The sequence below is a fragment of the Oncorhynchus clarkii genome, chromosome 25, assembly GCF_045791955.1.
Source record: "Oncorhynchus clarkii lewisi isolate Uvic-CL-2024 chromosome 25, UVic_Ocla_1.0, whole genome shotgun sequence".
NCBI lineage: Eukaryota > Metazoa > Chordata > Actinopteri > Salmoniformes > Salmonidae > Oncorhynchus > Oncorhynchus clarkii.
The window spans coordinates 18,191,963-18,206,770 of NC_092171.1; the positions used below are offsets into that span (position 1 = coordinate 18,191,963).

The 14,808-nt window shown below is 47.6% G+C and overlaps 1 protein-coding gene across 1 annotated transcript in view; it reads left to right on the forward strand.

The window, feature by feature from the left end:
* LOC139384069 (ryanodine receptor 3-like) overlaps positions 1 to 14,808 on the forward strand; it is a 159,766-nt gene that overhangs the window by 93,222 nt on the left and 51,736 nt on the right. Inside the window, exons 25-40 of the mRNA XM_071128705.1 lie at positions 1,787 to 1,870; positions 2,043 to 2,202; positions 2,596 to 2,743; positions 2,838 to 3,040; positions 3,597 to 3,771; positions 4,099 to 4,307; positions 4,464 to 4,666; positions 4,816 to 4,885; positions 4,966 to 5,126; positions 5,243 to 5,408; positions 6,069 to 6,155; positions 6,273 to 6,499; positions 6,608 to 7,424; positions 7,626 to 7,826; positions 9,259 to 9,361; positions 11,041 to 11,175. Coding sequence (XP_070984806.1) covers positions 1,787 to 1,870; positions 2,043 to 2,202; positions 2,596 to 2,743; positions 2,838 to 3,040; positions 3,597 to 3,771; positions 4,099 to 4,307; positions 4,464 to 4,666; positions 4,816 to 4,885; positions 4,966 to 5,126; positions 5,243 to 5,408; positions 6,069 to 6,155; positions 6,273 to 6,499; positions 6,608 to 7,424; positions 7,626 to 7,826; positions 9,259 to 9,361; positions 11,041 to 11,175 — 3,149 coding nt within the window. The remainder of the gene's footprint in view (positions 1 to 1,786; positions 1,871 to 2,042; positions 2,203 to 2,595; positions 2,744 to 2,837; positions 3,041 to 3,596; positions 3,772 to 4,098; positions 4,308 to 4,463; positions 4,667 to 4,815; positions 4,886 to 4,965; positions 5,127 to 5,242; positions 5,409 to 6,068; positions 6,156 to 6,272; positions 6,500 to 6,607; positions 7,425 to 7,625; positions 7,827 to 9,258; positions 9,362 to 11,040; positions 11,176 to 14,808) is intronic.

Sequence of the window (14,808 nt, forward strand, 5' to 3'; positions counted from 1 at the left end):
TGTCTACAAATGTATAATTAATATGTTGGATTCACGTCTTCATTCATTTTGGGGCGGCAGGTAGCCTAGTAGTTAGAGTGTTGGGCCAGTAACTGAAAGGTTGCTAGATCAAATCCCTGAGTTGACAAGGTAAGAATCTATCGCTCTGCCCCTGAACAAGGCAGTTAACCCACTGTTCCTAGGCCATCATTGTAAATAAGAATTTGTTCTTAACTGACTTGCCTAGTTAAATAAAAAAAAATCTAGGACTAAATCAAATCAACATTTATTTAAATTGCATTTAAAGTTTGATTTGATTTAATCATATTCTTTAACTTAGATATTTGGTTGATATGTAGAAGTGAATCCAACATATTAATTATTAACATGAAGATTACATTTGAAATCAAGCTAAGCTTGAAACCCTAGGCCTTTATGCATTGTCTGGGTTGAATTGAAACAATAGCTATTGATGACTTTGCAAATACTATATAGGCCTAAATAGTATCATTGATGATATATAACTTATTAAGTATGGTTACATTTAATTTGCTCTGTTAAACCTTCCCTTTGGAATGACTTTGATAGCAACAGTGAATCAATTTAGTTATTAAAGGATCTTTAAATAATCATTCTCACGATAGCACATTGGTAATAGTCATTGATAAATATCAAAGCTGGGCTTGGTTAAAACGCTGGATAGGAGACCAAAGGGCTAGTTGTAGATATATTAACTCTCCAGTAGGAGGTGCTGCCCAGCCAATCATTTTTTTCTGATAGTGACGTTGAAAATCTGACGTTGTTTCAAAGGTACAAATTTAACATATTTTATACATGGTTTGTCTATGTTGAAAATTGGATGCCATGATGGTTGAAATTTCACCCTGATGACTTTTTTCAAATCCAATGCATTTTCCACACAGATTCAATGTCACAATACGTTGGCAAATTACGTTGAAACAATGTTGATTCAACCAGTTTGTGCCCAGTGGGATATGACTAACAGAAGGTGTGGGTGAACCAGGGGCCTGTTAGGTAGTAGACTGAAGGTGTGGGTGAACCAGGGGTCAGTTAGGTAGTAAACTGAAGGTGTGGGTGAACCAGTAGTCAGTTAGGTAGTAGACTGAAGGTGTGGGTGAACCAGGGGTCAGTTAGGTAGTAGACTGAAGGTGCTCTCGTGCTGGATTCTCAGCAACTGAAATACCCCCAGTGTTCCTGACATCACCCCCCTGTCACCGTAGGACATCTGCTAATGATCCACACTGACAGCCCACACCCAAACACTGAGAAACACAAAATAAAGTTTCATGAGACAGAGAAGTGTGTGTGTGTGTGTGTGTGTGATTAGAGAGAGAGAAAGTCTGGTTTGTTTAACGTTCATCTACAGTGACGCTGACACAACAGAGACAGACAGCCTGGGCCCCTAAAGAGCAGCCCTGCTATTCTGCCATCACACCACATCTCTCATTTGTCCTCTTACAATGACAAAGCAATGAGATTTTACTGATACAAGTGTGAATAACTCTTTCTTAACAAGTCCTTAAGGTGATTATATGGTTTCATAATGGACCGGGACATGCACAATTAAACAATACAATGCTCTCTGTGTATGCTCATGCTGGTTCATGTGCCACTCTGCTTGATGTAGGAGTGCAAAAACCTACCAAACCTAGTATCATAACATTATGCCTGCTGATTATAGTATTTAGTTAGTGTGCAGGCAATGTGAGTCACCCTCTTAGAGAGATCATCTTGTGTAGACAGGTTTTATCCCCAGGATGGAGATTGTTAATCTGTCTCTTCACAGGACTCTGCTGGCATTAGGATGCCATGTTGTCCAGGTCAACACCAACGCTGAAGAGGACCTAAAGAAGATCAAACTCCCAAAGAAGTAAGAGTCTACTAGACGTTTGAATACACAGATCAGCAAGAACCTAATACATGATTTACCAACTTTTCGAGATTCCTATGTTCTGGATAGGCTAGCATAATGTAAGAAAAATCATGACAAATACTGTTTTGTCTAGGTAGTTAGACATTCTAATGATTCGTCTTGTTTTAAGCTACATGATGTCGAATGGTTACAAGCCCACGCCACTGGAGCTGTCTGACGTGAAGCTGACCCCAGGCCAGGAACTTCTGGTGGATAAACTGGCGGAGAACGCCCACAACGTGTGGGCCAAGGACAGGGTCAAACAAGGATGGACCTATGGCATTCTGCAGGTAAAGCACACAGTCTTCTGTGTTATGTCTGTGAAAGCACTGCAGGTTTTGACCAAAGCTCACATACAGTAAACACACGGAAGGCTTTATAACTTTGGACAAAAGAAGGACCCTCTCTCTATGTAAGAGCAGCAAGCTCAAAAGCAATACTGCTAAATGTAACACTACCTCCTGCAGAGGGATGAATGACACCAAAAGGATACACAGAATATCAGTATAGCGCCGGAGTAATAATGTCAAACGCCCAATGAACTACTCAATGACCCTTATAGATTGGCAGCCCAGTCGTGACAAACACTGGCCTATAGCGGGTCCATGGAGCTGGCTAAGTATCAGCACGATGATGAGTGGTGTGCGTGGGATTCTGACTGTGCCCATCTGTGCTCAATGCAGGATGTGAAGAGCAAGCGGAACCCTCGCCTGGTGCCATATTCTTTATTAGACGAGCGCACTAAGAAGTCCAACAGGGACAGCCTCCGTGAGGCCATCCGCACTCTGATTGGATACGGATACAATATCGAACCTCCAGATCAGGAGGGTGGTAAGTTATCTTTACCACACAAAGCCATGTTGACATACACAGAACAGTACAACACGTCCTGTGTTGATACTGTGGCTGTCTTCCCACCCAGCAGGCCATGTGGTGGACAGACTGAGCATCGACAAGATCCGTTTCTTCCGTGTGGAAAGGACGTACGCGGTGATGACGGGGAAGTGGTACTTTGAGTTTGACGTGGTGACAGGGGGAGACATGCGTGTGGGCTGGGCCAGACCTGGATGTAAGCCTGATGTAGAGCTGGGCACTGATGAGCTGGCCTTTGTCTTCGACGGATACAAGGTGAGCCCTCAACTCTATTCTACATGCCTATAGCGTTATAATCAAGGCACAAGGCGAGACCCAGATGCAGACACAGGAGGCAGGTGGTTGGAGTCTTACAATGTTTAATAATCCAAAGGGGTAGGCAAGAGAATGGTCGTGGACAGGCAAAAAGGTCCAAACCAGATCAGACCAGAGTCCAGGAGGTACAGAGTGGCAGACAGGCTCGTGTTCAAAACCGGGAGGACTAGAAAAAGGAGAATAGCAAAAGGAGTACGGGAAAAACCACGCTGGTTGACTTGACTAAACATACAAGACGGACTGGCACAGATAGACAGGAAACACAGGGTTAAATACACCGGGGGAAAAAGTGACACCTGGAGGGGGTGGAGACAATAACGAGGACAGGTGAAACAGATCAGAGCAGGACAGTTATGTCTTTGGAAAATAGACACTTTATCATAGTTGATGATGGCATAGCTAGCCTGGAGAGTATGATTTGTGTGTATCATAATAAATCACATTTTGAATAAGGATGGCGTCAGATTGTAGAGCGTTATTGTGTGTGTATATTCAGGGTCAACGTCTGAACATGGGCAGTCGTTTCTTTGGGCGGTGTTGGCACGCGGGGGACGTGGTGGGCTGTATGATCAACATGGAGGACAAGTCTATGATCTTCACCCTCAACGGAGAGATCCTCATCACCAACAAGGGCTCTGAGCTCTGCTTTGCCGACTTCGAGACTGAAGACGGTGAGTGTATGTGAAGGACCTCTCTAAGCTCTGCCCCTTCTCTTATATCTCTGTGCCGTCAAATCACTGACAGGCATGCTGCAAAATAAGTGAAAATAAGTGCCTCACCATCATGAATTGAACTTCATATAATCTGACACTTGTAAATGGCTTTTATTAAAAGCTGGATTGATTTCCCCCTCCCCCTGATGTGTGTGTTCTTAGAATAAGAAGGGTGATGATGACAGTTGTTCTCACTATCTAACTCTCTCTCTCTCTCTCTCTCTCTTTCTCTCTCTCTCTCTCTCATTGACTCTCTCGCTTTCTCTCGCTCTCTCTGTTCCCCAGGTTTTATCCCAGTGTGTAGTCTGGGCCTGTCCCAGGTGGGTCGTATGAACCTGGGGAAGGACGCCAGTACCTTTAAGTACTACACCATGTGTGGTCTCCAGGAGGGCTTCGAACCCTTTGCCGTCAACATGAACCGTGAGGTCACCATGTGGTTCAGCAAACGCCTCCCCACCTTTGTCAATGTGCCAAAGAACCACAACCACATAATGGTAAGACTGAAAGTCAAAAGGTCAATGACAAAATTCGAAACGGTAATATACATGATATGTTGAGGTTCACAGAAGAACCTTAAAGAACCAATAAGATATCTCACTTCCAAGATGGAGAATGGCTAAATCAGTTGTCCAAATACATCTCCATCCCAGGTGACCAGAATAGATGGCACCATCGACAGCCCTCCATGTCTGAAGGTGAGCCACAGGACGTTTGGGACCCAGAACAGTAATGGTGACATGGTGTACTGTCGACTGAGCATGCCCGTGGAGTTCCACTCCTTCTTCAAGACCAGCCCTGTCATGGACATGAACGGAGTGCATGAAGATCCCGAGTCCCTCAAACTGAAACACAGGTCAGGCCTCTGAACACACATTCACTGTTGTACAACACTAACATCTGTATATGACACTTACAGTATTGAACTTAGTTTCTGTAAAAGCGCTTTATCTTCTAACTTACAGTATATAAAGACATTATTCAATGCTGATGTTTTCCTTGTAGACATCCATTGAAGTCTATGAGACACAGTCATGATGGAATAAGAGGAACAGATTACAGCAACATCAGCACGGTATGAAGTGGATGATAAGCAGCTGATGATAGTTCAGGTGCCATGTCGTCAAGCTAACCTGCCACCATGTTGTCTTGCAGTACCACTACTCTGTCAGGGTGTTCGCTGGTCAGGATCCATCCTGTGTGTGGGTGGGCTGGGTCACCCCCGACTACCATTACTATAGCAACCACTTCAACCTCAGTAAGAACCGGACGGTGACAGTTACCCTGGGAGACCAGCGTGGTCGGGTCCATGAGAGGTAATCGTGTTGTTAAGGAAACCCTCATCCTCATGTCGGTATGAATAGTGATAAGCAACTAATCAGATACTCAGATACTATCTTCTTTTTCCTCTTCCTCCCTCACCATTCCCCAGTGTGAGGAGGAGTAACTGCTACATGGTGTGGGGTGGGGACGTCACAAGCTCAGGTCACTCGTCCAGTCGCAGTAATGTGGACCTGGAGATAGGCTGTCTCATTGACCTGGCCACTGGCCTGGTGACCTTCACTGGCAACGGCAAGGAGCTGGCCACCTCCTACCAGGTACAGTATAGCCAACTACACAATGTCTCTATTTAAGATGTCCACTGCACAGTCTACAATCTCGTATCACACTCTCTTCGGTCTCCTTCCTTCCTGCTGCTATCAGCCCTACAGTCTCTGTCCCATCTGTCAGTCTCTTATCAGAACACCATCTATTCTCTAAAAAAAGATTTGCCTGTCCTGATCTCTTCATTAGTGTGATAGTCACTCAGTCCCCCCTGCCTCGGGCTCAGCAGCAGGGTAGGGTCTGTCTGTCCAGCCTGCCAGATCTCAGCTCAGTGTCTGGCTGTCTGTGTATGTACTCTCAAACCAGACAACAAAACCTCCCCTTTTAAAGGGCATGATCTTCTTAATTTCTCCCCTCGTAGAAACACGGCAAGCTTTTAAACTGTTCTGAGCCATCCTGCCAGCCTCTTCCCTAGTCTCTCTCTGACACACACACACACACACACACACACACACACACACACACACACACACACACACACACACACACACACACACACACACACACACCGAGTCAGATAGCTCCAGAACATCATGCACTCTCAATGCTACTCTTTATAGTCCCCCTCTATACTGTAACTGCAGTATGGCCTCAATATGCCTTTTCTGTCTGTAAACTTCTTATATTAGTGCTGTGCTCTTTTTCTTGACCAGGTAGAACCAAACACAAAGCTGTTTCCTGCTGTGTTTGTGCGACCGACCAGCCCCAACCTCTTCCAGTTTGAGCTGTCCAAGATAAAGGTAGAGTAACTCGATTTTAATCCCTGAAGTCCATTTTAAATCTATCCACCGTTTCTACTGATATATCATCCATTGCGTGAACTACAATGTCCTCTGTGTGACCTCTGACCTCCACAGAATGCCATGCCCCTGTCAGCTGCCATCTTTAAGAGTGAGCATAAGAACCCAGTACCCCAGTGCCCTCCGAGGCTAGATGTCCAGACCATCAACTCAGTGCTGTGGAGTCGCATGCCCAACACCTTCCTGAAGGTGGAGACAGCCAGGGTCAGTGAGAGACATGGCTGGGTGGTGCAGTGTCGGGAGCCCCTGCAGATGCTGGCTGTGCACATACCTGAGGAGAACAGGTAGATGTGCACACATACACAGATTGCACCACACACCCTGGTTGAGGACATAAGCGCTCCTGTATACGTCCTCGCTCTGTTTAAACAGTATACTGACCTCCCCACCAGGTGTGTTGACATCATGGAGCTGTCTGAGCAGGAGGACCTGAGGAAGTTCCACTACCACACCCTGAAGCTGTACTGTGCCCTGTGTGCCCTGGGAAACACCCGCGTGGCACACGCCCTCTGCAGCCACCTGGACCAATCCCAGCTGCTCTACACCATCGACAACCAGTACTTGTCGGGCATGCTGCGCGAGGGCTTCTACAACATCCTGATCAGCATTCACCTGGAGACGGCCAAGGAGGCCCGCCTCATGATGAACAACGAGTTTATTATCCCCATCACCGCCGAGACGCGCAGCATCCGCCTGTTCTCCGATGCCTCCAAGCACCACTCTCCTCCCGGTGTGGGCCTCAGTACCTCCCTGAAGCCCCGGCTCAACTTCTACCCCCCCTGCTTCATCAGCACCAAAAGGGAGCAGCAACTGTACAGCCCCCAGATCCCCCTGGATGCCCTGAAGGAGAAGGCCATCACCATGCTGACTGAGGCCGTGCAGGGCGGTGGGCATCACATCAGGGACCCTGTAGGGGGCAGCGTGGAGTACCAGTTTGTGCCCATCCTGAGGCTGATTGGTACACTGCTCACCATGGGCGTGCTGGGAAGTCAGGATGTTCATAAGATCCTGCTCCTCATCGACCCCAACGTGTTTGTGGAGCATAGCGAGGATGCCGTCGCCGTGGTGATGGAGGCCACAGAGAAGGAGGGGCTGACAGGCACCGAGGAGAAGGCGGTGGAGGCTGGGGAGGAGGAGGCGGCCAAAGACGCCAAGCTGCCAATGAAAGGTCTGCTGGAGAAGAGGCTGCCTGAGCCAGTGAAACGACAGGTACTGGTTCTGCTAGGCTTTCAATCACATGCTCCGCAAAAATCCACTGACATTTTATAGTCCACTTTAAAATCACTCAGCCATGTAATGTCTCTGTATCAATGCTTTCTCTTCTAATAAGTTCCCTGAAGATATGTGTCATTAGTGTCTGTGTCTAAATCCCAGATGATATTATATGTGGAAACTGTGTTTGTCTGCTAGATGTGTGAGCTGCTTCACTACTTCTGTGACTGTGAGCTGAAGCATCGCATCGAGGCCATCGTGTCCTTCTCAGACAGCTTTGTCTCCAAGCTGCAGTATAACCAGAAGTTCAGGTACAACGAGCTGATGCTGGCCCTCAACATGTCTGCTGCCGTCACCGCCAAGAAGACCAAGGAGTTCCGCTCCCCTCCCCAAGAACAGGTACACACTGAAATAGAAATAACCTAGGATGGCCTCCTAGTTAATGATGTAGGTTACGGGGAGTTTATCATCTCTCCTGTGGAGCAACAGAGTGGCAAAGTCACCGGCAAGCAGTTTTAGTCACAGACTCTCAGCCGTGGCCTTAAATGTGTGTTTGAGTTAGGCTTTTTGAAATGCTGCCTACTTCATGACAACTGGGGTGACTGCAGACATCTGCGTGTGTTAACCTTGTAACATTTCTATTAGATAGAAGAGTTTGCACATTAACACAGAACAGGCTGCTGCTGAGACTACTGTTCTAAGCTAGCAAGCACGCGCACACACACCGCAACAAGGGCACATTGTACTCATAAACCTCAGCGGCACTCTTTCCACCGCTCCACTCTAAACTCTAGTGAGTAGTGTGGGAGCATTCAGTCATTTTTCCTCATTCATGGTTAATATATTTATTTTCCTCAAATTTCCTTTGGTTTTGTATCAGTGGGTTCTTTCATTATGGAGAGAACCGCTCGGCTAGCCCGGAGTGACTGAGAGAGGCCTAGTGACTGTCTCTCTAACTGCTCCCCAAAGCTCTTTAATTTGACTGAGAGAGGCCTAGTGACTGTCTCTCTAACTGCTCCCCAAAGCTCTTTAATTTGACTGAGAGAGGCCTAGTGACTGTCTCTCTAACTGCTCCCCAAAGCACTTTAATTTGACTGAGAGAGGCCTAGTGACTGTCTCTCTAACTGCTCCCCAAAGCTCTTTAATTTGACTGAGAGAGGCCTAGTGACTGTCTCTCTAACTGCTCCCCAAAGCTCTTTAATTTGACTGAGAGAGGCCTAGTGACTGTATCTCTAACTGCTCCCCAAAGCTCTTTAATTTGAGTGTGTCCCTCCACTGCCCAGCCCCAAGGCTGTGGGAATCCATCCCTGCCTGCTGTGCTATTGCCTCTGCCCGGGGACGGGGCCGCATCCAGGCTTTACACCCTCCCCTTCACCCCAACTGCCAGACAGGAGGGAGGGAGGGATACCTCCCCATTTCCTCATCTACACAGCACGTCAGGGTCACTGCTCCCTGCTCACTTCAGCACTGTTCGCAAACTTTAATGTTGTTTTACCTTCAGTCTCTATTACTGCATACAAGCTTGGTCATAGTTGCTATTTTTTCTGAACTATATATGTATAAAATGCATAGGGGCGGCAGGGTAGCCTAGTGGTTAGAGCGTTGGACTAGTAACCGGAAGGTTGCAAGTTCAAACCCCTGAGCTGACAAGGTACAAATCTGTCGTTCTGCCCCTGAACAGGCAGTTAACCCACTAGGCCGTCATTGAAAATAAGAATTTGTTCTTAACTGACTTGCCTAGTTAAATAAAGATAAAATTTAAAAATTAAATTAAAAATACCATTGCATACTACAGTCATGTGACCTAAATGACAGTTTGTGTGTGTTTCAGATTAACATGCTGTTGAACTTCAGTACGGGGGAGGACTGCCCGTGTCCAGAGGACATTCAGGAGGAGCTCTATGCCTTCCACAACGAGCTGCGGCTGCACTGTGGTAAAGAACACCATCAGGAGGGTTTATGTCTCCAGTCTGGACCTGAATATTATGACCTGCCATCTGACTAGGAATAAAAAATGAATGGCAGCATCACAGGGCCTGAGTGGGAAATGATACTGTAGAGATGAGCTGTGGGATTCATTGAAAACAAAACCATCAACATGGCCAATGTTATTACTCACAACAAATTGGACACAATGCTTGTCCAAATAGGACAGGTGAAAACATCCCCAGCAAAAGTTATTATAATTGCATGTTTCACTTCACAAGCTATGTAATATAGTTAGTTCTCATCCTTGTAAATCTATGTTTATTGTCGGAGCTCCCCAGATTCATTTGAATTACAGGGGGATGTTGTATTAGAGCTTCCTGTGTTTCTTTGCAGAAAGGACGTCTTCTATCTCTCTGCTGATGTGTTTTAGTTCACTGCCTCTCCAGATTGCTCTGACGTCTTGATGTTTTGCTAAATAATTGAAAAGGGCTGTATGTACCTATGGGGTACTATATAAATAATTGAAAAGGGCTGGATGTACCTAGTGGGTACTATATAAATAATTGAAAAGGGCTGGATGTACCTAGGGGGTACTATATAAATAATTGAAAAGGGCTGTATGTACCTATGGGGTACTATATAAATAATTGAAAAGGGCTGGATGTACCTAGTGGGTACTATATAAATAATTGAAAAGGGCTGGATGTACCTAGTGGGTACTATATAAATAATTGAAAAGGGCTGTATGTACCTATGGGGTACTATATAAATAATTGAAAAGGGCTGTATGTACCTATGGGGTACTATATAAATAATTGAAAAGGGCTGGATGTACCTAGTGGGTACTATATAAATAATTGAAAAGGGCTGGATGTACCTAGTGGGTACTATATAAATAATTGAAAAGGGCTGGATGTACCTAGTGGGTACTATATAAATAATTGAAAAGGGCTGGATGTACCTAGGGGGTACTATATAAATAATTGAAAAGGGCTGGATGTACCTAGTGGGTACTATATAAATAATTGAAAAGGGCTGGATGTACCTAGGGGGTACTATGTAAATAATTGAAAAGGGCTGGATGTACCTAGGGGGTACTATATAAATAATTGAAAAGGGCTGGATGTACCTAGGGGGTACTATATAAATAATTGAAAAGGGCTGGATGTACCTAGGGGGTACTATGTAAATAATTGAAAAGGGCTGGATGTACCTAGGGGGTACTATATAACTAATTGAAAAGGGCTGGATGTACCTAGGGGGTACTATATAAATAATTGAAAAGGGCTGGATGTACCTAGGGGGTACTATGTAAATAATTGAAAAGGGCTGGATGTACCTAGTGGGTACTATATAAATAATTGAAAAGGGCTGGATGTACCTAGTGGGTACTATATAAATAATTGAAAAGGGCTGGATGTACCTAGGGGGTACTATATAAATAATTGAAAAGGGATGTATGTACCTATTGATGGTATTCTACAGTCATGCTGTACTTTTCTGACCTGCAGCAGCACCTTAGGTTGGAGACTGCATGGAAAGAGCAAGGAAAGACGAAAAACATTACACTAGCAAATGAAAGCCTATGATACAGCTGACATATGTTGCCCGATTGACCCCTAGGAAACGGTATTTGTCCAGGAGTGGGATATCGATTTTATTCCTGTGCCGTGTGTTTGTGTAGGAATCCCTATGGAGGAAGAGGAAGATGACCAGGACACGTCTATTAAAGGTCGTCTGCTGGCCCTGGTCTACAAAATCAAAGGTCAACCTCTGAAGACTGAAGAGGAGCCCACGGAGCAGGAACAGCAAGCCCCCTGTAAGACTATACCATTAATATTACTCTTATTCTATATGTCACAGCCAGTAATAACGGGAACTGGCGACTCTGAAACCCACCGTGTCCCTCTAGTCCCTGTCATCCCTGAAGATAATACAGTCCCTCAGTAATAACATATGTTTCCTAATATACTCCTATAATAGGTTATCTCTCCAAAACAAGTCACTGTTTACTCGCTGTAACACAGGAGGTTGGGAAATTGAAAGGAGCAGGGTAGCTGTTGAATAGTGATGCTGGCATACAAGCCCTGTTTCATTTGTCTGGCATGTAGTACAGACACACAGTGGCAGTCATTTCCATTTCAATTTATTTTTCAATGTTATTATGGTAATGCAGAGCCGGTAGAGGATGGCTGCTCCGCCTGGCAGTGAGGGGCATCTTCACTCAGTCCTGCTCTTCTGCAGAGAGAGAGAGAGCAAACACTGCACTGATTTAACTCGGGCTTCTTTATCCCGATCTCACACACACACGCAGAGCACTGTACCAGTGTGAGTACAGTATGGAAATTGTCTGACATTCTAGATGTAAAATGTAATGTCAGAGGCTACTAATAAATGAACTGATTGCCATTAATCAAAACACAATAAAACATTCATACACTTCCCTCCCTGTCCTTCAGGACAAACCACTGCCACAACAATGTTTCACAATAGCAGAATCCGCAATATTATCAGGACAACTCTACAGTTCTTGAAACTATTAATGATATATAAAGCAATTTCAGATAATCCTCCTACCATGTAACACCATGCAATGCACTCACTGTTCTGAGATCAGTAAATATTTTTTTTTGTGAAACAGGAAGATGAAAAACATGTTTGCACTCTTCCTGAAGATGGGTACAGCTCACTGCCTATAATATGAGTGCTGCTGGCATGGACAACTCCCCAAATTGCTGCGGGTAAATGTGGCCTGAAATATGCACCTGTGAATGCAGATGGTTAAAGGCAATCTGTCCCCAGACAGTTAGACGGACCTTGATGTGGATCACATGAGACCCCACTATTGATCTCACAAGAGAGAGGAGATGAAAATAGACGTTGTGTATTTCCACTAAAATACTTTTCTTGCCCGTATTTCCTTGCCCGTATTGGCTGTTTTCTTCAGACATGATTGATTATAACTATGCTGTGTAACGGCAGACTGGGTACATGGTTCCACTGCTACTGCTACTACCTCTGAATGAATTAGGAGTCCTGCAGGAGGGAGTGAATAAGGAGTGAGAAAAGGAACGGGTGCAATGCAGTGCTTTGATGCATCTACAAACGTGGGCAGACAACTCTGTGTTTCCACTGTTTTGGAGAAGTCCCAGTAATCAACCTCCTACCTGAAACTCTGCTTCCCTCCCAGCCCACAGAGAGGCCTGATTCAGCATTGACCCAAACTCTCCTCTGCAGTCCCTATGTCCTCATGGATGAGGGGTCCAATTACATTTAGTCAGTTGTTTTATGGTCCCTCCACGGCCTCCAGTCTCTCCACATGTTCCTCTCACCCAGGTTCCTCCCTCTGTCATCTCAGCTTCCCCGTGGGACCTTGAATACAGCAGGGGTCCTAAAGTCCACTGTAACTCCCATAGGACACTGATCAGATCACAGGATAAAGGCAATAGCTCTGCCAAACTCGCTGACCTAGTATCTATCAGCCACATTCATTTATTGGTCCAATATTATTTGCTTCCTGTTGATCAGGCTGTATAGTGTGAGCTGTAGCGCGTGTTTGTGAGGAGTTTCGCTCCACAGGGCCTGCCGGCTGACTGGAGTTTGTTCATCTTTGGATCTCTATTGTCATTCCTGGCAGCTGAGACGTGTGTCTTTATGTAATGAGAGATGGTCGTTATGCTCCTTGTAGCTGGAGAGGGAGAAATGTTGTTACATGTTTGTTACTGCCTTTCCTGCCCTGACGCCTCTCTCTGGTACTGGGACTGATTACTCTGTGGAGTACAAGCCAATCAACCAACCAGCAGAAACAGAGACTTTAAAACACAGCCACCTAATCCCCCCCCTGTTCTCACTCTGGCGATGCTACCTAACCTTGGAAGACAGACAGACGCACTGCCACACACCGCTGCCACACACCGCCACACACCACCACCGCTACACACCGCCACACACCACCGCCACACACCACCGCCACACACCACCGCCACACACCACCACCGCTACAGACCACCGCCACAGACCACTGCCACACACCACCGCCACACACCACCGCTACACACCGCCACACACCACCGCCACAGACCACCGCCACACACCACCGCCACACACCACCGCCACACACCACCGCTACACACCACCGCCACACACCACCGCTACACACCACCGCCACACACCACCGCTACACACCGCCACACACCACCGCCACACACCACCGCTACCCAACTTTACACACTGCCACACACTGCCGCTACACACTGCCGCTACACACTGCCGCTACACACCGCCACTACACACTGCCGCTACACACCTCCGCTACACACCAACACCACACACCGCCACTACACACAGCCGCTACACACAGCCGCTGCACACCACCGCTACACACAGCCGCTACACACAGCCGCTACACACAGCCGCTACACACCACCGCTACACACAGCCGCCACACACCGCCGCTACACACCACCGCTACACACAGCCGCCACACACCACCGCCACACACCGCCGCTACACACCACCGCTACACACAGCTGCTACACACCGCCGCCACACACCGCCGCTACACACCGCCGCCACACACCGCTGCTACACACCGCCGCCACACACCGCTGCTACACACCACCGCCACACACCGCTGCTACACACCACCGCCACACACAGCCGCTGCACACCACCGCTACACACAGCCGCTACACACAGCCGCTACACACCACCGCTACACACAGCCGCCACACACCGCCGCTACACACCACCGCTACACACCGCCGCCACACACCACCGCCACACACCGCCGCTACACACCACCGCTACACACAGCTGCTACACACCACCGCCACACACCGCCGCTACACACCGCCGCCACACACCGCTGCTACACACCACCGCCACACACCGCTGCTACACACCACCGCTACACACCGCTGCTACACACCACCGCCACACACCGCTGCTACACACCGCCGCCACACACAGCCGCCACACACCGCCGCTACACACCACCGCTACACACAGCTGCTACACACCACCGCCACACACCGCTGCTACACACCGCCGCCACACACCGCTGCTACACACCACCGCCACACACCGCTGCTACACACCACCGCTACACACCGCCACACACCACCGCCACACACCGCTGCTACACACCACCGCTACACACCGCCACACACCACCGCCACACACCACCGCCACACACCACCGCTACACACCACCGCCACACACCACCGCCACACACCACCGCCACACACCGCTGCTACACACCACCGCTACACACCACCACACACCACCGCCACACACCACCGCCACACACCGCTGCTACACACCACCGCTACACACCGCCACACACCACCGCCACACACCACCGCCACACACCACCGCCACACACCACCGCCACACACCGCTGCTACACACCACCGCTACACACCGCCACACACCACCGCCACACACCACC